This window comes from Bubalus kerabau, chromosome 1 (assembly GCF_029407905.1).
Source record: "Bubalus kerabau isolate K-KA32 ecotype Philippines breed swamp buffalo chromosome 1, PCC_UOA_SB_1v2, whole genome shotgun sequence".
NCBI lineage: Eukaryota > Metazoa > Chordata > Mammalia > Artiodactyla > Bovidae > Bubalus > Bubalus kerabau.
Genome location: NC_073624.1, coordinates 99,825,960 through 99,851,172, shown reverse-complemented (window position 1 = coordinate 99,851,172; position 25,213 = coordinate 99,825,960). Strand labels below are relative to the sequence as shown.

At 41.5% G+C, this 25,213-nt stretch overlaps 1 protein-coding gene and 1 non-coding gene across 3 annotated transcripts in view; both read left to right on the top strand.

The window, feature by feature from the left end:
- The window catches only part of PLEKHG7 (pleckstrin homology and RhoGEF domain containing G7), an 86,127-nt gene that overhangs the window by 18,975 nt on the left and 41,939 nt on the right, over nucleotides 1-25,213 (top strand). The window contains exons 3-8 of one of the 2 annotated variants that reach the window (XM_055585732.1): nucleotides 202-329; nucleotides 2,905-2,945; nucleotides 16,789-16,884; nucleotides 17,778-17,921; nucleotides 22,633-22,728; nucleotides 23,567-23,668. In XM_055585732.1, coding sequence (XP_055441707.1) covers nucleotides 202-329; nucleotides 2,905-2,945; nucleotides 16,789-16,884; nucleotides 17,778-17,921; nucleotides 22,633-22,728; nucleotides 23,567-23,668 — 607 coding nt within the window. Of the gene's footprint in view, nucleotides 1-201; nucleotides 330-2,904; nucleotides 2,946-16,785; nucleotides 16,885-17,777; nucleotides 17,922-22,632; nucleotides 22,729-23,566; nucleotides 23,669-25,213 lie in introns of both variants that reach the window. The other variant, XM_055585721.1, reaches the window with a different exon arrangement.
- On the top strand, nucleotides 22,992-23,095 carry LOC129642550 (U6 spliceosomal RNA). Its single transcript, XR_008709812.1, has one exon. It is a non-coding gene; the product is annotated as a U6 spliceosomal RNA (small nuclear RNA).

Genomic DNA, 25,213 nt, shown 5'->3' with positions numbered 1-25,213 from the left:
CAACCCACTCCAGTGTTCCTGCCTGGAGAATCCCAGGGACAGGGGAGCCTGGTGGGCTGCCATCTATAGGGTCACACAGAGTCAGACACGACTGCAGTGACTTAGCAGCAGCAGTCACTTCTGAGTACCTAGGGGTGGTCTGAGTGATAGCCCTCCCTGCATGTCAGCTGTAAGCACTCTCCTTCCATCTCCTGAACACAGATTCTACGAGCACAGGAGGAGTTCTGTGGTGCTCAACTTACCTGGCCTTGAGGTGTTCCCCGGGGACCTTCTGGTGTCAGCTGGAGCTGCAGACTACCTGTGCCATCCACTTCTGCTGCTGAATTCAGGTCCTGTCCGTTCAACTTGTATTACATGCCTGCTATGGGATGGATGTTACAATAAGCAGAGGATATTTACAGAGTATTTAATGACTACGAGAACATGGGCACTAACAAGTTAGATATCTCAGCAACTAGAACAAGCATCAGCCGTGAATTATGGGAACCAACTGAATGGGGCATCCCACTTACAGAGACGGATAAGTTATGGACCTTCCTCAAAAGGTCCTCTTGTCAAATAATATACCCCATGTCCAGGACCTGGAACAGGTACACCAAGTGACGGTCAGCGTCCTGGAGCAGAGTGCCCTCTCTGGGCTGCTGGACAGCATCCCTGCCATTGCTGTAACCCACCCCCTGCTCCTGGCTGCCAGCCTCACACCAGTGTCTCCAGCGAGGGTGGCACTATGTGGAGACAAAGGCCCTGGTGACAGCAGATTACTGTTAGAGCAGACTAGAGAGAGGCGGCCTTAAGGGTGAATCTTCTGCATTTTGAAGTCAGTTGTGGGAAAAAAAAAAAACAGTTGCAGTGTTCAGGACACACTCCCATGGTCCCGATGGTAGCCATTCAGAGCTAAAAGGAGACTTGGAGATTATCATTCACCCTGGTAGTTTTTAAACTGGCTTTGTTCTTAGCAGAGCCCTTTTTTACAGAAGAATACTTCCTTGGAAATCCAGTCTACAAAACAGATCCAGATGGAGTTTCAGTGCTTGAAAATGGGATGAGTCCCAAAGACTCACCTCCAAGGCATTCCCCTGAAGCCAGGGGCCCCCTGTGGCAACATACTTGGGAAACCACCCAGTTTTTTCCTCATTCCCATGTGTGCCTAGCGAGACACAGAAAGGAAAGGTGACCTAGTCGTGGTGCCCGCTGGTCTGTGTCAGAGGAATGGGATTCAGACTCTTGACTGAATGCTCTCCACCAGCCTGCACCAACCACCTGTTGTACAGGCAGCTGTAGTCTTATGTGTGGAACTCAGCCATAAGTGAATAAAGTGTAAATAACACTCGTATAGCCCTTCAATCTTTATAGAGCCCTTTCACATCTACTGTCTTAGATGACACAACAATCCAAGTGACCATCTGTCTCATAGGATACGGCCACCCAAATGAACACACAAAAAGGGATTCAGTGGACTCAAGGGACTCAAGGCCAGGCCCCTTGACATTAAAGCTAGTTCTAACCACAGTGTAGCCTTAGGAGTTAGACCATGTTCTGTAATGCTTTGCAAGTGCTCTAAACTGGGTAACAGCTAAAGCAGTACCTCCCAGATGAAGAGCTTCAGCGTTGTCTGAAAAATTCTGGGGTCCTATGCCAGACCTTCTGAACCAGAAACTCTGGGAATGGGGCCCAGCAGTATGCTTTTTAATAAGCCCCCCAGGTGATTCTTTTGCCAGCTAAAGGTTGAGATCCACTGTGCTGAGGAACAAGGTCACAACTGCTACATGATATTCTTTGCTCTTTGCTAGGCAGGTGTGCCTGGCATCCCAGTAGATGCCACATAATGAAAGATATGCAGCATTCTTCACCGTATCCCTCCATGCCCTCGTCTCCAGGAGTTTAGAATAGAGTCCTCGTGTTCCCAAACCATGGTCTCATGTGGTGCTTCTCCAGAGACCCCAATTATCGCAGTTCAATTTGGACATCATAATTCACCACCAGATGTTTGAAGGCTGAGAGTGGTAAAGCAGATTTGTTTCTAAGGAGGGTTCCACCTAATCTCCCCTTTAAAAAGATCAATAAGGTGGTCAGAATGAGCAAAATAATTGGTTGGATTCCAGGGTTCCAGTGGGAAAAGTCCCTCAAGCACACTCTTTTGGTAAATGCTTTCATCTGATGGAAGTATTAATATTATGCAGAATCTCCTGATGAATTAGAAGAAACAGAGACAAACCTTTAAGACATCCATTTTGCGTGTGGAATTATCAGAACATCTCACCTAAACTTGAGAGATGACTCCCAGCCTTTTCTGGGTTGCATTAAAAATTAATGAAAATGACATAAAAATCAAGAATCCACAATCTAATCTCTTTATTTCCTGATCATCAAAAGAATGTGTTACTGAATGACTTCGCAATTTAAGGCGACTCCTAAGGACTATGTGGATGATGTCCAGTAGAGACAATAAGGCCCTGATCTAAAGATCGGTGATATGTTGATGTCCCCCTATTTCAGGAGTCTGCACTCATCCACACCTGGGGATTATATGCTAGGGTGGTTTCCAGTGTTAAAATGAAGCCCTTTCAGCCCCAAAGTCCTATAACTCTGTCTAAAATTAATCATGCAGCATTTTATTGCATTTTATAGATTTCTCCTTGAACGGTAGGGGGAAAAGAGGCTGAAAGAGGACAGTATCACCAGAAGGTAGAACAGAGCACCAGCCTTTCAGTTGCAGCATCGTTTCATTCACTCAGCTGCATAAATATAAATATTCATTCTGTGCATTCTCAAGAGAAGGAGAATTAAAGCAGGAAAAATTCTGTTTGTCTCCTTTGGAAAAGCGGGTTTTGTAAAGCCCTGCCTTGATCTGTCACTAGTTCCTCAAAGTACTAACAGATCTTCTCTAATTTCTTCACCCACCAGAGTCCAAAAAGCCAAGATGGCCTTTCTCCAAGAGAGGAGTGGTGAGTATTGAGCAATTGTCATTTTTGCTTTAATTAAGCCTGCAGTAGCTGGGCAATGAAGGAATGTCTGAAAAGCCTCTTCATCGTACTTCATCTTCTTGTGACAGCAGATGGCACGTGAAGTTTATATCATCACATTTGTAGCAGTGGCTACAGGACTTGCCAAGTGATGCCACTTGGTGCAGTGATACAGTGCTAATTGCCAGTGGTTAATGAGCTCTGCAAGAAAACAAAGCAGTCCTAATATCGTGATGCCTTACAGCTCCAAATTTATAACGACGCAGCGTAGGAGACAGCTCACTTGATGGAGAAAACTTGCACAAGCATATGCCCCAGTTTGCAGTCAGTGTCGAGCATATTGGGAACGTTGAAAAATTAATGAGATATTACAGAAACAGATTCTACAGATACAGTCTATTTCTGGGAAAGCCAGTTGGATTCATCCTAGTGGATTTTCCTTAATTCCTGGTGCCCTCAATTATTGAAGAGTTATAAATTGAAAATCAGTGGTGCCTGATTCTTTCCTGCCTAGGACGTGAGCTGGCCACAGTGAAACCTTCCCTGCCAACATGCTAAGGACAGAGGGAAGGAGGGTTCTTCCCTCCTGGAGTGAGGAGGAAGGAGAGGAACTGACTGTGTTCACCCCACAACACCTACACACCACAGCCAGCAGCACCAGGAGGGCCTTATGAGTAGTTACTGCACCTCTTTGTGTTAAAAAAAAAAAAATCTGCTCACGTGGCCTCTCCAATCAGTTTGCCATCAGTTGCTGACATCTAACTTGGAGGTTCTATGGGTGCATATACCTTCATTTTTTTTTAAAGTACCGTAGCTAAGTTAAAGGCTCTCTGAGATTTCAATCCCAGCTGCTCCACTTACTGCTCTGTGACCTTGGCCAAATGAATTCATTTCCCTCAGCTGCAAGTCCTTCCCTGTTTAAGAAAGAAAAAAAAAAGCAGATGGTAATAGTACCAGCCTCATAGGGTGGTTGTGAGAAACAAACAATGCATCTGAAGTGTATCCCAGCACTGGGTGCGCCTGCAAAAAATCAGTATTGGCCATATTTTTGAGAGTATCATTTGTAACCAGGGTTTGGAACACTACTTGTTCTCATAATCAAGTCTATGAGTGACTTTCACATTATTTTTTCAAGGGGAAAAAGTTTGTGTGAGTGTCTTAGTCACTTTGGGCCACTGTAAAATACCACAGGCCAGGTGGCTGAAACTGCTAATATTTATTTCTCACGTCTCTGGAGGCTGGGAAGTCCCAGATCGGAGTATACCACATGGTTAGAGTTAGTGCCACATGGTGAGAGTTCTTTTCCTGGCTTCCAGATGGGCTGCTCCACTGTGTCTTCACATGTGGAGAGAGAGCTCTGGTGTCTCTTCCTCTTCTTATAAGGATACTAATGTCACCGTGAGGGCCCTAGCCTCATGACCTCATCTAAACCTAATTACCTCCCAACAGTTTCACCTGCAAATACCACTGAGGGGTTTGGGCTTTAAATATATGAATATTAGGGGAACAGAAACATTCAGTCCATAGGGACGCGGTCTAAACATCACAAGTTGAAAATCATAAACTATTAGTAAAACTATAATTTGTCACCAGGGCTGCTGCTCACCAGTCATTCTCATTTTGCCCCTCTTTAGGGATGTGATATGACTGTTTTCCTGGCAGGTCTGAGGCAGGGCCTGTGGTGCTGCCTCTCCTGGGATCCTTGCTTATTTAAATGAAAGCAGAGTCAGCTGTCAGTCAGATCTGGAGTCTCAGCATGCATGCAGTCATGTCTCTTTGCGACCCCCTGGACTGTAGCCCACCAGACTCCTCTGTCTGTAGGATTCTCTGGGCAAGGATACTGGAGTGGGTTGCCATTTCCTTCTCTAAGGTGAGAGGAAGGGGCATCTCCCATCAGCTTTCCTGAGGGCTCCTCCAGAGCAGGAAGCTAGATTGTGCTTTCAGAAGGAAAGACTTACCTAAGGAAGGAATATACCTACAAGTTTTTATGATGCATCTGTTTTTTTCCCATAAAGTAATTTGTTCCACATGTATCCACATGGATAGCTGTGTGTGCCAAATACTGGACTAGGTATATAAGATGCCAAGATGCTCATTCTTAGCTTACAATTGAGAAGGTCAGACTGACCTGTAAATTGGCAAAAAATTAGATAAATGGCTTGCACAATGTTGGAGGTGGGTAGGCAGAGGTGGAGATACACAAAGAACAATCAGTGAAATGACAAAATGTTTCAGCAAATGTTCTCAGTAATGGAGGGAAATTCATTTCTTAAAGGCCCACTTTTAAAGGGACACAATATCTGGTCTCCTTAAAAATTAGTGTTTACTCCATCTTTTTAGCCTTTTCTATTGAGCAATTCATATCTATGTAAATGATAATCCACATCAATATCACACACAACCATATTGTAATATATTTCCCCAATCTATCACAGGTATTTCCTTTCATTACCTTTCTTTCTTCTCTCCTTCCTTTCTTCCCAACCATCAGTAACAGCATTTGTAATAAAAGCAAGCACATATATAATTTTTACCATGTTATAAGGTAGTGTTTCTGTTTACATACTCCTGTTTAGGTATTTCATAGTTCACATATGTTAGCTCATTAATTCTCACAACAAACCAACAAGGTAGATAACATTATCACCCCCATTTTGCAAATGGGGAAACTGAGGTTCAGAGAGGTTTGAATAGCTTGCCTGAGATCGCACAGCTCGTAAGTGACAGTGGGGATGTGTCTGAGCAGCCCCGGGCAGTACGGCTCTGAATCCGTTTTAGCCCCAGTACCAAACTGTTGCTCCGACTGTGGGGTCCATGACCAGACCTGGGTACCCCTCCCTCCTCCTCCTCATCACAGCTCTCAAAGATCTCTTCTCTCCTCACCAGTTCAAGCCAACCACTAGAAAATCCACATATTCACATACAGTCAACCCTCTGTGTCTGTAGGTTCTGTATCCTTGAATTCAACCAACTGCAAATAAAAGAATATTTGAAAAAAATACTCCAGAAATTTCCAAAAAGCAAAACTTGAATTTGCCATGCAGCAACAACAGTATACATACTATTTGCATTGTGTTAGGTATAAGTTGGAGAAGGCAATGGTACCCCACTCCAGTACTTTTGCCTAGAAAATCCCATGGATGGAGGAGCCTGGTAGGCTGCAGTCCATGTGGTCGCTAGAGTCTGATACAACTGAGCGACTTCACTTTCACTTTTCACTTTCATGCATTGGAGAAGGAAATGACAACCCACTCCAGCGTTCTTGCCTGGAGAATCCCGGGTACAGGGGAGCCTGGTGGGCTGCCGTCTATGGGGTCGCACAGAGTCGGACACAACTGAAGCGACTTAGCAGCAGCAGCAGGTATAAGTAGTCTAGTGGGCTTCCCTTGTGGTTCAGTTGATAAAGAATCTGCCTGCAATGCGGGAGACCTGGGTTCAGTCCCTGGGTTGGGAAGATCCCCTGGAGAATGGAAAGGCTACCCACTCCAGTATTCTGGCCTGGAAAATTCCATGGACTGTATAGTCCATGAGGTCAGAAAGAGTCAGACACGACTGAGCGACTTTCACTTTAGAGATGATTTAAAGTATATGAGAGAATGTGTGTAGACTATATGAAAATACATTTTATATAAGGGACTTTAGCATCTGTGCATTTTGATATCTGAAGAGGTCCTAAAACCATTCCCCCTAGGATACTGAGGGCTGACTATATACCAGTTTATTCCAGTTCCATATCACCAGTGTCTACTACAAACTTTCATTCCACCTACCTCTTAGTTATTTTTTAATTGGAGGAAAATTGCTTTATGATGTTGTGATGGTTTCTGTAGTACAATGCTAATCAGCCATAATTGTGCATATGCCTCCTCCCTCTTGAGCCCCCTTCCCCTCCCCTGACCCCACCCCTCTAGATCATCACAGACCATCTGGCTGGGTTACCTGTGTTATGTAGCAGCTTTTCACCAGGTATCTATTTTAAACATGGTAGTGTATATGTGTCTGAGCTGCTTTCCCCATTTGTTCTGCTCTCTCCTTCCCCCACTGTGTCCACAAGTCAATTATCTATATCTGCATCTACATTCTTGCCTGCCAGTAGGTTCATCAGTACCATTTTTCTAGATTCCATGTATATGTGTTAATATATGATATTTTTTTTTCTCTTTCTGACTTCACTCTGTATAACAGACTCTAGGTTCATCCAGGTCACTAAAACTGACTCAGATTTGTTTCCTTTTTATGACTGAGTGATATTCCATTGTGTATATGTACCACATCTTCTTTATCCATTAGTCTGTCAGTGGACATCTAGGTTGCTTCTCTGCCCTACCTATTATAAATAGTGCTGCTGTGAACTTTGGGGTACATGTGTCTTTTTCAATTATGGTTTTCTCAGAGTATATGCCCAGTTGTGGGATTGCTGGGTCATATAGTAGTTTTATTCCTAGATTTTTAAGAAATTTCTATGCTGTTCTCCATACGTCAATATGAAATCTCCCATACTGTTACATACAGTGGCTGTATCAATTTACTTTCCCACCAACAGTGCAAGAGGGTTTCCTCTTCTTGCACATCCTTTCTAGCATTTACTGTTTGTAGATTTTTGGATGATGGCCATTCTGATTGGTGTAAGGTAAGTCTAGTAATTAGTGATATTCAGTGTCTTCATGTGTTTATTGGCTATCTGTATGTCTTCTTTGGAGAAATGTCTGTTAAGGTCTTCTGCCTGTTTTTGATTGGGCTGGGTTTGCTTTTTTTTTTTTTTCCTGATATTGCACTGTATGAGCTGCTTGTATATTTTGGAGATTAACCCTTTGTCAGTTGTTTCTTTTTCACTTATTTCTGCTCTGATCTTTATGATGTCTTTCCTTCTACCTTTGGGAGCTTTGTTCTCTTTCTAGTTGCTTTAGCTGTAAGATTAGATTTTTTTTTTTTTTTTTTTTTTTTGGTGTTTCTCTTGTTTCTTGAGGTAGGCTTGTATTGCTGTAAACTTCCCACTTAGCACTGCTTTTACTGCATCCCATAGGTTTTGAGTTGTCATGCTTTCCCTTTGTCATTCCTCTTTGATTTCTTCAGTGACCTCTTGGTTATTCAAAAGCGTATTGTTTAGCCTCCATCTGTTTGTGTTTTTTAGGTTTTTTTTTTTTTTCTTCCCCCTGTAGTTGATAAACACAGCCTCACAGCATTGTGGTCAGAAAAGATGCTTGAAATGATTCCAGTTTTTTTTTTTTTTAATTTACCAAGACTTTATTTATGACCCAAGATGTGATCTATCCTGGAGAATGTTCCATGTGTACTTGGGAAAAAAGTGAAATCTACTGTTTTGGATTGAAATGCCCTGTAGATAGCAATTAGGTTCAATTGGTCCAATATATCATTTAAAGTTCATTGGTGTGAGTGGGGTGTTAAAGTCCCCCACTATTATTGTGTTACTGTCAATTTTCCCTTTAATAATTGTTAGCATTTGCCTTATGTATTGAGGTGCTCCTATGTTGGGTGCATATATAATTTTTATGTCTTATTCAATTGATCCCTTGATCATTATGTAGTATCCTTCTTATCTCTTGTAATGGTCTTCGTTTTGAAGTCAATTTTATCTGATATGAGTATTGCTACTCCCTCTTTCTTTCGATTTCTCTTTGCATGGAATACCTTTTTCCAGTCCCTCACTTTCAGTCTGTACATGTCCCTAGGTCTAAAGTGGGTCCCTTGTAGACAGAATATATAGGGGTCTAGTTTTTGTATCCATTCAGCCAGTCTGTATCTTTTGGTTGAAGCATTTAGTCCATTTTCATTTAAGGTAATTATTGATATGTATGATCCTATTACCTTTTACTCTTCTGTTTTGGGTTTGTTTTTATAGGCTTTTTGTTCCTCTTGTGTTTCCTGTCTAGAGAAGCTCCTTTAAGATTTGTTGTAAAGCTAATTTGGTAGTGTTGAATTCTCTTAATTTTTGCTTATCTATAAAGCTTTTGATTTTTCCTTTAAAACTGAATGAGATCCTTGCTGGATACAGTAATCTTGGTTGTAAGTTTTTTCCTTTCATCATCTTCAGTATATCCTGCCATTCCCTTATGACCTGCAGAATTTCAGTTGCAAGATCGGTGATTAGCCTTATGGGGATCCCCTTATATATTATTTTTTGCTTTTACCTTGCTTCTTTTAATATTTTTTGTATTTAACTATCATTAGTTTGAATAATATGTCTTAGCATATTTCTATTTGAGTTCATTCTGTATGGGACTCTCTGGACTTCTGAACTTGGGTGGCTACTTCCTTTCCCATGTTAGGGAAGTTTTCAACTATAGTCTCCTCAAATATTTTCTCAGACCCTTTGTTTTCCTTTTTCTTCTGTTGTTCTTGTTCATTTACTCAGTCTTGTCTGACTCTTTGTGACCCCATCGACTGCAGCAGGCCAGGCTTCCCTGTCTTTCACCATCTCCCAGACCTTGCATAAACTCATGTCCATTGAGTCAATGATGTCATCCAACCATATCATCCTCTGTCATCCCCTTCTCCTCCTGCCTTCAATCTTTCCCAGCATCAGGGTCTTTTCTAATGAGTCAGCTCTTCCCATCAGGTGACAAAGTATTGGAACTTCAGCTTCATCATCGTTCTTTCCATGAATATTCAGGACTGAGTTCCTTTAGAATGGACTGGTGGGATCTCCTTGCAGTCCAAGGGACTCTTAAGAGTCTTCTCCAACACCACAATTCAAAAACATCAATTCTTCATCACTCAGCCTTCTTTATGGTCCAACTCTCACATCCATACATGACTATTGGAAAAACCATAGCTTTGACCATACCAATCTTTGTTGGAAAAGTAATGTCTCTGGTTTTTAATATGCTGTCTAGGTTTGCCATAGCTTTCCTTCCAAGGAGCAAACATCTTTTAATTTCATGGCTGCAGTCACCATCTGCAGTGATTTTGGAGCCCAAGAAAATAAAGTCTGTCACTGCTTTCATTGTTTCCCCATCTATTTACCATGAAGTGATGGGACAGGATGCCATGATCTTAGTTTTTTGAATGTTGAGTTTTAAGCCAGCTTTTTCACTCTCCTCTTTCACTTTCATCAAGGGGTTCTTGAGTTCCTCTTCTCTTTTTGCTTATTAGGATAATGTCATCTGCATATCTGAGGTTGTTGTTATTTCTCCTGGCAATCTTGGTTCCAACTTGAGCTTCATCCAGCCTGGCATTTTGCATGATATCCTCTGCATAGAAGTTAAATAAGCAGGGTGACAATATACAGCCTTGACATACTCCTTTCCTGATTTGGAACCAATCTATTGTTCCATGTCCAGTTCTAACTGTTGCTTCTTGACCTGCATACAGATTTCTCAGGAGGCAGGTCAGGTGGTCTGGTATTCCCATCTCTTGAAGAATTTTCCACAGTTTGTTGTGATACACATAGTCCAAGGCTGTGACATAGTTAATAAAGCAGAAGTAGATGTTTTTCTGAAAGTCCTTTTTTCTATGATCCAGTGGATGTTGGAAATTTGATATCTGATTCCTATGCCTTTTCTAAATCCAGCTTGTATGTCTGGAAGTTCTCAGTTCACATACTGTTGAAGTCTAGCTTGAAGAATTTTGACCAGTATCTTACTAGCATGTGAAATAAGCACAATTGTGCAGTAGTTTGAGCATTCTTTGACATTGTTCTTCTTTGGAATTGGAATGAACACTGACCTTTTCCAGCCCTATGGCCACTGCTGAGTTTTCCAAATTTGCTGGTGTATTGAGTGTAGCACTTTAATAGCATCATCTTTTAGCATTTGAAATAACTCAGCTGGAATTCTGTTACCTCCACTAGCTTTGTTTCTAGTAAAGCTTCCTAAAGCCTACTTCACTTCACACTCCTAGGATGTCTGGCTCTAAGTGATTGACCACACCTTCGTGGTTGTCTGGGTCATTAGGACCTTTTTGTGTGGTTCTTCTGTGTATTCTTGGCCCTTCTTCTTAATATCTTCTGCTTCTGTTAGTTCCATCCCATTTCTGTCCTTTATTGTGCCCATCTTTGCATGAAATGTTCCCTTGGTATCTCTAATTTCTCGAGGAGATCTCTAGTCTTTCCCATTCTATTGTTTTCCCCTCTTTCTTTGCATTGTTCCCTTAAGAAGACTTTCTTATTGTTCTTCTCATTGAAGGTCCTTGTTAAACATTTCTTATATCTTCTTGATCCATGCCTTCATTCTATTTATCTGTGCCTCCATTTTATTTTCAAGATTTGGGGCCATCTTTACTGTCATTACTCTGAATTCTTTTTCAGGTAGGCTGCCTGTTTCCTCTTCATTTGTTTGGTCTTGTGGGTTTTTACCATGTTCCTTCATCTGCTGCATGTTTCTCTGTCTTTTTAGTTTGTGTAGTTTGCTGTGTTTGGAGTCTCCTTTCTACAGGCTGGAAGGTCATAGTTCCTATTTGTGGAACCTTCCCCCAGTGGGTGGCATTGGACCAGTGCCTTGTGAAGGTTTCCTGATTGAGGGGACTTGTACATGTGATCTGGTGGATGGAACTGAATCTTGTCTCTGAAGGGCAGTGTTTTGTCCAGCAGTGTGTTTGGGGTGTCTCTGGGCTTGGTGTGGCTTTTGGCAGCCTGTCTGCTAATAGGCAGGGTTATATTCCTGTTTTGCTGAAGGGTTGGCATGAGGCATCTGGCACTGAAGCTTACTGGCTTTTGGGTGGGACCTGGTCTTAGTGTTGAGATAAAGGCCTTTGGGAGAATTCTTGCCAAATAATGTCTCATGGAGTTGGGGATTCTCTGGTGGCCCAAAGTCCTGGACTCAGGTCTTCCAACTTGGAGATTCAAGCATGACCTCTTACTGTAGCACCAAGACTTCACAGGCCACATAGAAGACAAAACTCCAAGACAGTTGGTGAAAGCAACACTCACCAACCAAGAACACCCAAAGAAACTCACAGACTTGAGAAGAGAGAAAATAGAGAAAAAAGAACAAAAACAGGAGTCAAAAACAAAGAGAACAGTCAAGCCAATATAGAAATCTATAAATGAGAATGAATACTAAAAACTAGACTAGCAAAAAGACAAAATCAAAAATAGGGGGGAGAATGCAGTATAACTAAAGAGTACTGTAAAAATAGGAAAAAAGTAAGTTTATTTTAAAATAAGATGCTTTTTAAAAAGGAAAAAGTTAAAAAGTAAAAATTAAAGGAATGATAAAGAACAACATTACAATACAAAAGGAGAGAGTGGTGTAAGAAGAATGTCCTCCTGAGTCCTCCATTGTCCTCTCCACACTCTGCTTACTCAGAAAGTCCTCCAGTATTTCTCGGAAAGTCTCTGAACCTGCTGTGGATGCTGTGGGGTCAGCTCAGACTCAGATCTGGCCTTATTCTCACCTGTACTTGCTCCCCAAATCCACAATTGCCCCTAAAGTCCAGAGTCTCAGGCTAATTGCAGAGATTTAATCTGCTGCACCTATGGCTACAGGAGTGAATTCCCCTCCTCTTTTTTATTCACACAGCCCCTGGTGCTCCACTTTGGTTTGGGGCCCACCTCTGTTTGTAGGCCACCCTCAAGTGTCTTCCCCACCTAGACCAGAGGGGGCAGAAGTAGCAGCTCATTAAGACTCACTTGCTCGGTCGGGCTGGGAAGAAGAAGGGCTTTGGAAGCCTCAGATGGGGAGTGCCTACTGCAGCCAAGGCCTATGGGAAGTTTCCACAGTGAGGTGGGTTGTGCCGTCTCCCAGAGGGATTGGCCCCGGGTCTTGTGTCTCTCAGTAGAGCTAAGTTGCATAGGCCCCAGGAAGGTATGGGTTGTGACCTGTGCCGCTCACAGCCTGATGACAGCCGCTACCTCTAGCATTGGGACCGCAGCAGCAGTGTTTTGTCCCCTGCCTCGGGCCTTCTCCTTGCCTTTGGCAGTGGCCAGTTGGCTTGCCTTCCCAACTCTGGGATCATAAACTGCAGCTGCGTCTAGTTCTGCCATTGGTGCTCACTGGCGTAGGTGGTGGCTTTGGCCAGGCATATCTACCTCTTATTCAGTCACTAAGTTGTGTCCGACTCTTTGCTACCCCATTAGCTGCAGCACACAAGGCTTTCCTGTCCTTCACTGTCTCCCAAAGTTTGCTCAAACTCATGTTCATTGAGTCAGTAATACCATCTAACCATCTCATCCTCTGTCACCTCCTTCCCCTCTTTCCCTCAATCTTTCCCAGCATCAGGATCTTTTCCAGTGAGGCAGCTTTTCATATCAAGTAGCCAAAGTATTGGAGCTTCAGCATCAGTCCTTCCAATGAATATTCAGGGTTGATTTTATGTAGGATTGACTGGTTGGATCTCCTTGCTATCCAAGGGACTCTCAAGGGTCTTCTCCAACACCACAATTTGAAAGCATCAGTTCTTGGGTGTTCAGCCTTCTTTATGGTCCAACTCTCACATCCATATATGAGTACTAGAAAAACCATAGCTTTGACCATATGGACTGGTGTCGGCCAAGTGATGTCTCTGCTTTTGAATATGCTGTCTAGATTTGTCATAGCTTTTCTTCCAAGGAGCAACCATATTTTAATTTCATGGTTTCAGTCACCATCTGCAGTAATTTTGGAGCCCAAGCCCTGTCTGTCACTGTTTCCATTGTTTCCTCATCTATTTGCCATGAAGTGATGGGACTGGATGCCATTATCTTAGTTTTTTTGAATGTTGAATTTCAAGCCAATTTTTCACTCTCCTCTTTCACCCTCATCAAGAGGTTCTTGAGTTCCTCTTCAGTTTCTTCCATTAGAGTGGTATCATCTGCATATCTGAGGTTGTTGATATTTCTCCCAGCAGTCTTCATCATCCAGCCTGGCATTTTGCATGATGTACTCTGCTTATAAGCTAAATAACCATGTCCAGTTCTAACTGTTGCTTCCTGTCCTGCATATAAGTTTCTCAGGAGGCAGATTAGATGGTCTGCTATTTCCATCTCTAAGACTTTTCCATGGTTTGTTGTAATCTACACAAGCAAAGGCTGTAGCATAGTCAATGAAGCAGAAATAGATGTTTTTTTGGAATTCCTTTGCTTTTTCTACCATCCAACAAATGTTGGTAAATTGATCTCTGATTCTTATGCCTTTCCTAAATCCAGGTTGTACTTCTGGAAGGTCTTGGTTCACGTATTGTTGAAGTCTAGCCCGAAGGATTTTGAGCATTACCTTGCTAACACGTGAAATGAGTGCGATTGTATGGTAGTTTGAACATTCTTTGGCATTGCCCTTCTTTGGGATTGGAATGAAGAGTGACCTTTTCCAGCCCTTTAGCCATTGCTGAGTTTCCCAAACTTGTGGCAGACTGAGCACAGCACTTTAACAGCATCATCTTTTAGGATTTGAAATAGCCCAGTTGAAATTCCATCACCTCCACTGTCTTTGTTTGTAGTAATGCTTCCTAAGGCCCATTTGACTTCACACTCAAGGATATCTGGCTGTAGGGAAGTGATTACACCATCATGGTTATCTGGGTCATCAAGACCTTTTTTGTACAGTTCTTCTGTATGTATCTCCCTCAGGGGTTGGGCAACTCACAGCTGTTGCTCATCCCACCTGTATCATTTTTGAAGGTGAGTTCCTGCAATCTGCCAGCGCAAGGAGTCAGAGGCTCCCTGCTGCAACAATCTCTTGCCTCTCTGAGAGGCCCAGTCTTTTACCTGGACTGCCTCAGCTGTGTCATACTAGCCTTCTCAGAATATCTTCAGAGCAGTCAACACTGATGTTCTTCCTGGAAGCCTGAGCACCCAGCCCCCACTCGCAGCAGTGGGCATAAGTGCAAGCCACTTCTCAGCTGGAAAGTGCTGTTTGGCAATGAACTCTGTGGTGAATTCTCTCTGTTTTGCCTCTGACCACCTGTTGCTTTGTTCCCCTCTGAGGTTCCAAAACTCCCCTTTGTCCTCACCCGTGAGGGGTTTCTGAACATGTTGGAACTTTTCCTCCTTCACTCTCCCTCCCCAGGGTGCTGGTCCCTGTCCCCAAATCCTTTTTTCTTTTTTTTAAATCTTTATCTTTTGCCTACCTCATTCTGAGACGATTGGCTTGCCTTTTTGGAAGTCAAGGATCTCCTGCCAGCATTCAGAATGTATTCTGTATGAGTTGATCCACATACAAATGTATTTTTTGATGTATTTGTGGGGAGGAAGTTGATCTTCCTGTCTTGTTCTTCCACCATCTTGAAAGTCCCCCCACCTCTTAGTTGTAAAATTCGAGCCCTGAGAATTAACCTTGACTTATTTTCTTTATCTTCTATATTCTCTCAAATACCTTTAATATCTTCTCATTGCCTCTCTACCAGAAGCCAGTGCCACCATAGTGGAAGGAGCACAGCTTCCAGCAATGGGTCTGTAAGTCTAAAGAGTTAATGTTTCTTTTGAGAGGACTGTCCCTTCCCTTCTCACCATCAGGTCCACCAAGCACTTTGGTCAGGAGGTCGGTCAGATCCTTAGAAAGCCACAGTGAGTGTTCTTCAAGGTAGAGGGCTGGTGCCCACGTTCGCCATGTCCAATGCATCTTCCATTGCCTCAGCTTCCTTATTTTCCAACTGACTGCTGATTTTTAATTTCCACAACATGCAGTCACTATGGTTTCAGACATCAACAAAAGGCACATGTCCCAATTGCTGTAGGAGGTCCCCAGCCAGCTCCAAGATTTCTCTGCTACTATGAAGTTAATAAGTCTCTAATAAGTTTCTTCTTTTGGTGCCATAACCCTAGCAGAGAATTCAGCCATGGCCCTTTAGCACTTTCTGAAATTATTACAGGGTTGTCTTTCCAACACACAGGGAGCTACATCCCCACAATAGCAGATAAAGCCTTCCTTGTCTGGCTCCTTTACCTAAAGTTGAATGATGTCCAAACTGCTTAGATCCACACCAGCATCATGCACCCTGAAGCAATAAGCAAGTTAAAATGTTGTTTGTGATAAACATTTATCTGAAAGGCAGCCAAGTTGACTTTGGAGAGCCTCACATTGTTATTTGATAGCTTCTTCCTGGTTTAGTTGCTAAAATGAACTCTTAAAATGAGTAATTCATGATGTTGCAAGAGAATAGTGAATGAGTCAGAAAAATTAAAAAGTTACAATAGAGTAAGTTCAAAAGGATAAATGAATGTGAAACCATTAAAAATTAATTGTAAATACAATAAGAAAAATGTTTTCAATAATTACCTGGGGGTGGGGGGAGTCAGTGGAGATTACAGATAACTTTGCTTTTCTTTGTGGTTTTGTTTCTCAGGTTTTCTACAGCAACCATGTATTACCTTTGAACCTGATTCTTTTAACTAATATTATTTAAAATAAAAATTATAACAAAAATAAGTAGGTGTTCCAATCTAAGGAAACTAGAATTTCTAGCATATCCTGGTATTCTCCAGCTGAGAATTACTGTATTGGGAAGTTCCTTTAATACTCTGGACTTTATTTAGTTATCTGCTAAATGAGGGGTTGAACTAAGATCTCCAAGGCCCCTTCTGCTGGTGAAGTCCATCAGAAAAGTTAGACTGTGAAGGACTAACTTTTGCAGGGTGCACACTAGACAGAAATCCATCTAATTGCTATATGGCTGTTCTGCTTTTATGGCTCCGGCTTTTTTTTTTTTTAATTAGTAAAATGAGAGGTTTGGATCAGCCATGTTCACCAGCCTTTCTCCTCCATGTCTGACATTCTGAACTCCTGTGGGTCAGACTGGCTCAGAAATGGCTTTTCACCTGTTAGTGGTTCATAGACAAAATGTGCAGCCTGATCTGCATGTGGGACCATGAAACAAAGATGCTGAGGCTACCAGAAGTGTATCACTAAAAGAATTCAAGTTTGAAAATCCTGTTCTTACAATCTTTTAGCAGGGTAAAGACAAGAACAAGCATATATCTGATCTGGAAGACTGCCTGTCCTCTTTGAAGATTACAGACTTCAGGGACTATGAGTTCCACACCCTGAAGGTATCTCCTGATTTGTTTTCTGTGTGGCTTCTTTTTTTGTTTTTGTCAGTATTAAAAGATGTCAGATTATTGCATTGTTCATAATAATAGCAAAGTGCAGGAGAGAAGCCCAGACCGGGGTAGAAGGAAGTCTGCTGTCTCTAAAGCACATTGAAACCTCAGGAAAGTCATTTTATCTTAAAGTAATGGACATGAGAGTACTTTGTAGACCAAGAAGTCCTATACAAAGGTTAATAGTTGTTACAACTCTTCTCACTAGGCCTTTATTTCCTCATTTGAAAAATAAGCTGGTTTTTATAAGACAATTTCTGATGGTCTCTTTAAACTCTCATTTCATGATTCTTCAGTAGTTAATTTCAGCAAGTGTTACTAGTGGAACCTGGATCAGATTTTCCAGTTCTGGGTTTGGTATTCTTTTTAAACTGTAAATAACATGTCCATCCCATGCATGGGAGGAATTGATATCCCAAAGTCATACAGAGAGAACTGTGGTTTGGGTAACTCTACCCTGAGGGATGGGCTTCCTGGTGACACAGACAGTAAATCTGCCTGCAATGCAGGAGACCTGGGTTCAATGCCTGGGTCAGGAAGATCAATCCCTGAGTTGAAAAGATCCCCTGAAGAAGGGAATGTCTGCCCACTCCAGTTGGAGAATTCCATGGTCATAGGAACCTGGTAGATTGCAGTCCATGGGGTCCCAAAAGGTCAGACAGGACTGAGCAACTAACACTTTCACTTTTTCACCTTCATCCAGAGGGGTGCCTGGGGCTTGCAATGGGAAATCATGATTTAGGAGCTTGCTTGTTTCAGCTGCACTACAAGTCCAAGAAAGGACAACAGGTCAACCCATCAAGGTGGAAACGTTTTGTTCTCTCTTTTTCTCCCACATACAGGATAAGACCTGGAATGAAGTCATGGAAATGCATCAGAAACTTCCTACTAATCAATTAGACTTGAGAAAGCAACAAGAGGCTGTGTGGGAACTCTTCACGAGTGAATGCACTTATTTTTTGGACCATTTATTAGTTCTTAAGATGGTAATGCTGGCTTTAATTTTTGTTAGATGGAAAACATTGGTTCTTTGGGGACTTGTTTCTTTTTTCCATGCTGAAGAAAGGTGGGAGGCTCCCCTCTTTCAGGGGATCTTAAGGACATTTTATTTATCTTTGGTTATCTGCAACTTGGTTTCTCTTCATTCTTTTCTTAAACATAGACTCTGAGGATTGGGTGAGACCTTCTCAGTAAACTGGTCCAGCTGTCCATGTGATGTCTGACTCTCTCCTGCCTGATTCGCACCCTGTGTTTGCACACTATTCTAGTCGGGGAGCTCACAGCCACCCTCAAGGCAGCCATGCCATCTCTGGTCAGCTTGCTCTTTGGGCTCTTTTACTCCCTTGTGATCAGTGCCTGGCGTTTTGTCAGCCATGGAGCCACAGTCAGAGATTTCCAGGACAACCATCCATGTGTAACACAAGGGGCTTGGATTATACAGTGTGTTCATGATGTCTGTTGTGAAAATGGTGCCCCTGAAGTTGTACAGTGCACTGGTCCTGATCTGGGGAGGCTCTGAGCAGAGAATTCCTTGTAGAAGAACCACCGGGCAAGGGATAGGAAGGGAGGAAATGCCTTCTAAGACCACAGGGGAGGAAGGACCACATTGCTCCCAAGGTTGCCTCTGCCCATAAGCACTTTCAAATCCTGGCATCTCTCATACCCAGGGAAAGACACTGTGTTGGGAGACATGAGTTCAAGTCCTAGGTCTGCCTCTGACTTGCCTTGTGAACTTAAGAAAGTCTAGTCTTCCATTTAACAAAACAGAAGTTTCTTTCTGTCAAGGTCTGGATAGTAAATATTTTGGGCTTTGGCAACCATGTGGTCTTTATTGCAACTACTCAGCTCTTCTGTTGCAGTACAAAAGAAGCTATAGATAATTTGTAAAGAAATGTGTGTGGCTGTGTTAAAATAATATCTTATTTACAAAAATGGGTAGCAGACCTGATTTATCCCACAGCATGTCTTTTGTTATTCCTGTTCTAAGCTACAAGAGGGATAACAATACCATAAGGTATGATCATTCTGATGACCAGAAATCTCTCAAGTGCTATACAAATGTTATTTACTGTAAGTAATATTTGTGTCAGTCATTGCTAAGTACTTTACCAGCAAAATGTAAACAGCAAAGACACTTAGAAAGTTAAAACTTGGAGATTGTTTTAGTTAGGATACAGAAAACTAGTTAAGTAAGACTGTATATTATTGACCCATGTAAACATAAAGCCCAGAGGTGAGAGAGAATACAAGGTTGGTTTGATCAAGGGGCTCAAAATCAAGGACAGAATTTCTTTTCGTCTCTCATCCCTGCCTTCCACGGTCTGAGCTTCATCCTAAGGCCAGCTTCTGTTATAGTCACAGAGTGGCTGTTGTCCTGGAGGCTATGGAGAGAGTAAGAAATAGAAAGGGGAGGGAGGGAAAGAAAGAGAAATCTATTTTCTTAACATTCATAGCCAGAGTCTTGATTTTCGTTCAGTTTGCACTGGTTTGAGTCATATGCACACTGTTGAACCAGCTACCATGTTAAGGAAGGAGGGTGCTCATTGTCTTAAGGCGATCACATTCAAGGGATGAGGAAGGGCAGACACTGAGGTAACAACTGGGATAATGTTGGGGGAGCACTGGGGCTGAGTGGGAACCAGTAGATGTTCACTGCAGAGCACTCACCTCATGAGCTCCACTGCCTTGCTTTACCCTAATAAACAAAACGGAGCTTCCTGTCCCACTGTCAACTACATAAGCTTTTTAAATTAGCATTTTCTGTTTAAAAGAAGCTCAATTAGTGTTTATTTTCAACCCCCTTCCCTGGTATTTAGAGTATATGAGTACCTCCCTTTACACAATCAATATAAATTTCCCAAAGTTGCTTGTAAATTGGAATTTTGTAACTCAAATTCACTGAAAGACTCAATATTTTTCTTAAATGGCAAAAAATTCTATAAAGCAAAGAATTTTTTTTAATTTATTTTAATTGGAGACTAATTACTTTACAATATTGTGGTGGTTTTTGCCATACATTAACATGAATCAGCCATGGGTGTACATGTGTTCCCCATCCTGACCCACCCTCCCCATCCATCCCTCAGGGTCACCCCAGTGCACCAGCCCTGAGCACACTGTCTCATGCATCAAACCTGGACTGGCAATCTGTTTCACATATGATAAAATACATGTTTCAATGCTATTCTCTCAAATCATCCCCCCCTCGCCTTCTCCCACAGAATCCAAAAGTCTGTTCTTTACATCTGTGTCTCTGTTGCTGTCTCACATATAGGGTCATCGTTACCATCTTTCTAAAGTCCATCAGTTGAGTTCAGTTCAGTCACTCAGCCATGTCCGACTCTTTTGCAACCCCATGAATCGCAGCACGCCAGGCCTCCCTGTCCATCACCAACTCCCGGAGTTCACTCAGACTCACATCCATCGAGTCAGTGATGCCATCCAGCCATCTCATCCTCTGTCATCCCCTTCTCCTCCTGCCCCCAATCCCTCCCAGCATCAGAGTCTTTTCCAATGAGTCAACTCTTCGCATGAGGTGGCCAAAGTACTGGAGTTTCAGCTTTAGCATCAGTCCTTACAAAGAACACCCAGGGCTGATCTCCTTCAGAATGGACTGGTTGGATCTCCTTGCAGTCCAAGGGACTCTCAAGAGTCTTCTCCAACACCACAGTTCAAACGCATCAATACTTCGGTGCTCAGCCTTCTTCACAGTCCAACTCTCACATCCATACATGACCACAGGAAAAACCATAGCCTTGACTAGATGGGCCTTTGTTGGCAAAGTAATATCTCTGCTTTTCAATATGCTATCTAGGTTGGACATAACTTTCCTTCCAAGACGTAAGCGTCTTTTAATTTCATGGCTGCAGTCACCATCTGCAGTGATTTTGGAGCCCAAAAAAGTAAAGTCTGACACTGTTTCCCCATCTATTTCCCTTGAAGTGATGGGACAGGATGCCATGATCTTTGTTTTCTGAATGTTGAGCTTTAAGCCAACTTTTTCACACTCCACTTTCACTTTCATCAAGAGGCTTTTTGGTTCCTCTTCACTTTCTGCCTTAATAAGGGTGGTGTCATCTGCATATCTGAGGTGTTTGATATTTCTCCCAGCAATCTTGATTCCAGCTTATGTTTCTTCCAGTCCAGCATTTCTCATGATGTACTCTGCATATAAGTTAAATAAGCAGGGTGACAATGTACAGACTTGACGTACTCCTTTCCCTATTTGGAACCAGTCTGTTGTTCCATGTCCAGTTCTAATTGTTGCTTCCTGACCTGCATACAGATTTCTCAAGAGGCAGGTCAGGTGGTCTGGTATTCCCGTCTCTTTCAGAATTTTCCACAGTTTATTGTGATCCACACAGTCAAAGGCTTTGGCATAGTCAGTAAAGCAGAAAGTGTTTTTCTTTCTGACTTACTTCGCTATGTATAATAGGCTCCAGTTTCATCCACCTCATTAGAACCGATTCAAATGCATTCTTTTTAATGGCTGAGTAATATTCCATTGTGTATATGTATCACAGCTTTCTTGTCCATTCATCTGCCAATGGACATCTAGGTTGCTGCCATGTCTTGGCTATTGTAAACAGTTAAAGCAAAGACTCTTATAGCACAAAGATGATTTCTTCTAAATGTCTCCAATTTATCTGAAGTCATGGTTTCTGTTTCTTACTGCTTATGTTTTAAATGCTTAGATATAGACAGACTTCCAGACAACGGGTGCTGCCTAGATTGCGGGAAGCTCTAAATCAGTGGTTCTCAAAGTGTAGTCCCTGAACCAGCAGCATCAGAATCACTTGGGAACTCGTTAGAAATCCATATTCTCATATCTCATCAGAGACCTACTGAATCAGAAAGGCTTGAGGTAGGGCCTGCTAATCTCTGGTTTAACAAGGCCTTTAAATGATTCTGATGCAAGTTCAAGAACCGTTTACTGCATTGATTAAGTAATATAGAAATAGGAATTGGAAAACGTTGGTGATCTAAAGCCCAATCTTTTCATACCTATAATTCCTGACTTATTTGGTCCCTCCAAATGCTTCATCATATTCATACAGAGTATTCCTATTTCAATAAATTCATCTCTCTTTAGTTTATTGAATGAGGGACAGGTTATCTATGAGGATTGTAGTTTTTTTTCTTGACTTGCTGTAGTTTCCTATTGTAGGAAAACATCAAGTAACAGTAACACAAAGCCTCTCTTAATGTTTTCATTAATATTTAATGGATTTATACAAATCTAAACATCTTACCAGTTATCAGATATTCATTCATTAGTTCTCTTTTCAATTTCCTAAAAGTAAAGGACATTTAAGTCTTTTGCAGAGAAAGGAATAAATAAAAACTGAGAATGAATGTTGTTTTGGTCTCAAGTAAGTGCTGCTGGCAAGAAGAGAACCTTGGAGATTTCTCTGGCACTGGGAGGAGAGAAAGCCTGCTTGAACAAATTATGTTCTACAGAAATATTGGTAGGGCTCACACAGCAATGACTACTTCATACAGAAGAGCACATTTCCCATATGTTCTGTGGAGCTTAAATGTCATCATTTGTGTTTAGCACAATTCCTAACCATTGAAAATACTGATCTCGAAGTTGTTTTGTAAAATTATACTCAGGAGGTTTATGTTTAATGTTCTTGCAAAGGGCAAATATCAAAATTGAAAAGCAAAAAGTGATGTGTGTTTTATTTCTTTAAGATCTTCATGAATACATTAAAGTATCTACAGACGCATGAATATCTCCTGGATGTGGATTTATGGAGACTTTTTGCAAACCTGGAGGAGCTAAGTCAGGTGAGCCAAAGTAGAAAGATTCCAGTAGCCATGTTTTAAAAATCGCCAGAGGACTGTGAAAATTTGTGCTTGTCTCTTTTTGTGGTTTGTATTCCATGTTGGCGTATGGAATATGGTTTCTTCCATATTCCTTCTCCATATAATCTTGCGGTCGGGAGTTCAGGTTAATAAGAAGGAAATCTTGCCAATAGATTGCAGCCGTCAGTTAGCCTTCAATAACATTTCAAACAATTCTTCAGTGGTTATTTAAGAAAGTAATCATAATGCTCAGTTCAGCAGCACATGTACTAAAATTGGAATGAGACAAAGATTAGCGTGGATTCTGTGCAAGAATGGCACACAAATTCAGGAAATGTTCCATGTTTTTTCTAGAGTACAAGTTCTGGAACCCCTTCTAGAAGTATATACCTTCTAGTGTACACTCAGGAACACATCTTGTTTACTGCTTTATCCAGAGGACCTCAATGCCTCGTGCATAGAAGGACTGAATAAGTAATGTTGGGTACATGAGTTTCCTCAATAAATAATGTTGAATACAAAGAAAGAGAAAAACATATTCCTAAGTACTCCATCATCATAAATGACTAGTCTCAAATGAATGTTCTTTATCACATATATTATAAATAAAAGCTCTCTTTCCTCTAAAAAGGAAGAGAAGAGAGATACTACAGGAATTCATTTATAAGAAAATACATTAGAGAGTAGAGGAAAATAAATCTTTAAATTTTGCCAGGGAGATAAATTGGAAGTAGGAGGCATCTGTAGGAACAAAATTTGAAGTTCACTGGGTATTTATTTCTTACCCCTTACCTCTGTTTTCCTTTCTCCCTGGCCCTAGACAAGCTTTGGTTTTGTGAACAGTCTTTTCCATATCTTCAAGGACTACGTTGACACTTGTGAGACTTCACCATCGTTGGATTTTATTTCTGTGCTCACAAAGGTAAAATCCTCTTTGGGATATCTCAGCTTCTGTGTGATAAATTCACCCACCTCTCAGGATGATTGTTTATATTTTCTTGACCATCATCATCATTGTTATTTCTGGGAAAGTTCTGCCAACACCCTCCCACAAGGGAAACATCCCTTTCTCCACCAATCAACATTTTCAAAAATAAGTCTCAGATTCTGTTTTTCCATTGTTATCTCTCCTGTGTGAGCTTTATTAATACAAAATCTGCATGCATGGAAAAGCCATTTCCAAGTCTGTTTTTCAAATGACTTCAATTTAAAGCAATATTCACAGCAATAGTTTGTGCAGGCTAATTACATGGTTCAGTAGTTGTTCTAACAAAAGTGCCAGGCTTTCTGAAAGGAATAAAATAAACCTTCAAATCCATCAGCACCCTTAATAAGACTTCTGTGTATTAAAGGAGGAGGAAGGAGGAAGACTTGTACCCCTGGTCTGATAAATGCTATTTTTTTTCCTTGTAGATAATTTGAACTTTCTCCCCTACTCTAAGCTTTTTAATCCTGTTTCTATCTATCATCATTTAGGTTGCTAAATCCATTTTTTTTAATATAGATTAAGATGTATTGACTTGTAAAAATTATACTCAGGTTTATGTTTAATGTTCTTGCAAAGGGCAAGTATCAAAATTGAAAAGCAAAAAGTAATGTGCATTATGAAGCACTTACATGTGGGGCGGATAACCTGTACATGATAATGTGCAGAATTAGACACACCCCTTACTTTGGGGGAGTTTTCATTCTAGTGGGAAAGAAATTAATCAACTAATGACACCAATGATTATATAGTAAAATTGAGATTAGTGCTGGAAAAAAAGATACATAGATATTATGAAAGGAGACTTCTAGTTTGGGGCAGATGGTGAGGTAGTTACAGCTAGGAAATTCTTCCTGAGGCAGTGATGCTTGAGGTGAGATATTAACAAGGACTATTTAAGAAGGCAAAACAAGCAGAAAACTAGGCATAAACGGGGGCGATCCTTCAATGAACTTTGAAAGCAGATTAGAATAAGAAAAGCTTTGAAAAACAAGAGAAAGAATGTAAAGTGTTGGAAATCAGCTTAAATCTCAGGATCTCCCAATTCCTTTAGAGTCAGAAATTATTTTTTTTAGGACCATTGCATGCTACACATTTTTTATTTTTGTTAAAGGGCAGAGCCCTTAGTAAGTTAGATAATGAGCATGATTGTTTGGATGTGTGTTGGTTCAGGGTCTGAAGTCCCTTGGTTTTCTTGATAATTTCTGTACTCCGTCAAGGGCTAGGACAACTGGTAGGCTCTCTCCACTTGGCTCCTTGGACTAACCTGGTCCATCTCCTTGGACCAACCTGGCCATCGTCCTCTAATGGTGATGGGAAGAAGCACAAAAGAGCATCAACACCCATTATAGATCCAAATATATCATTCCTCTGCTGGTCTTGGAGAATCTCCAAGAGTGAGGGGTAGCTGCAGCTCTCTCCTGGGACATAGATGCAGTGCAGACACATCTGGGAGTATTCATCTGAAGGCCAATGTTAGCA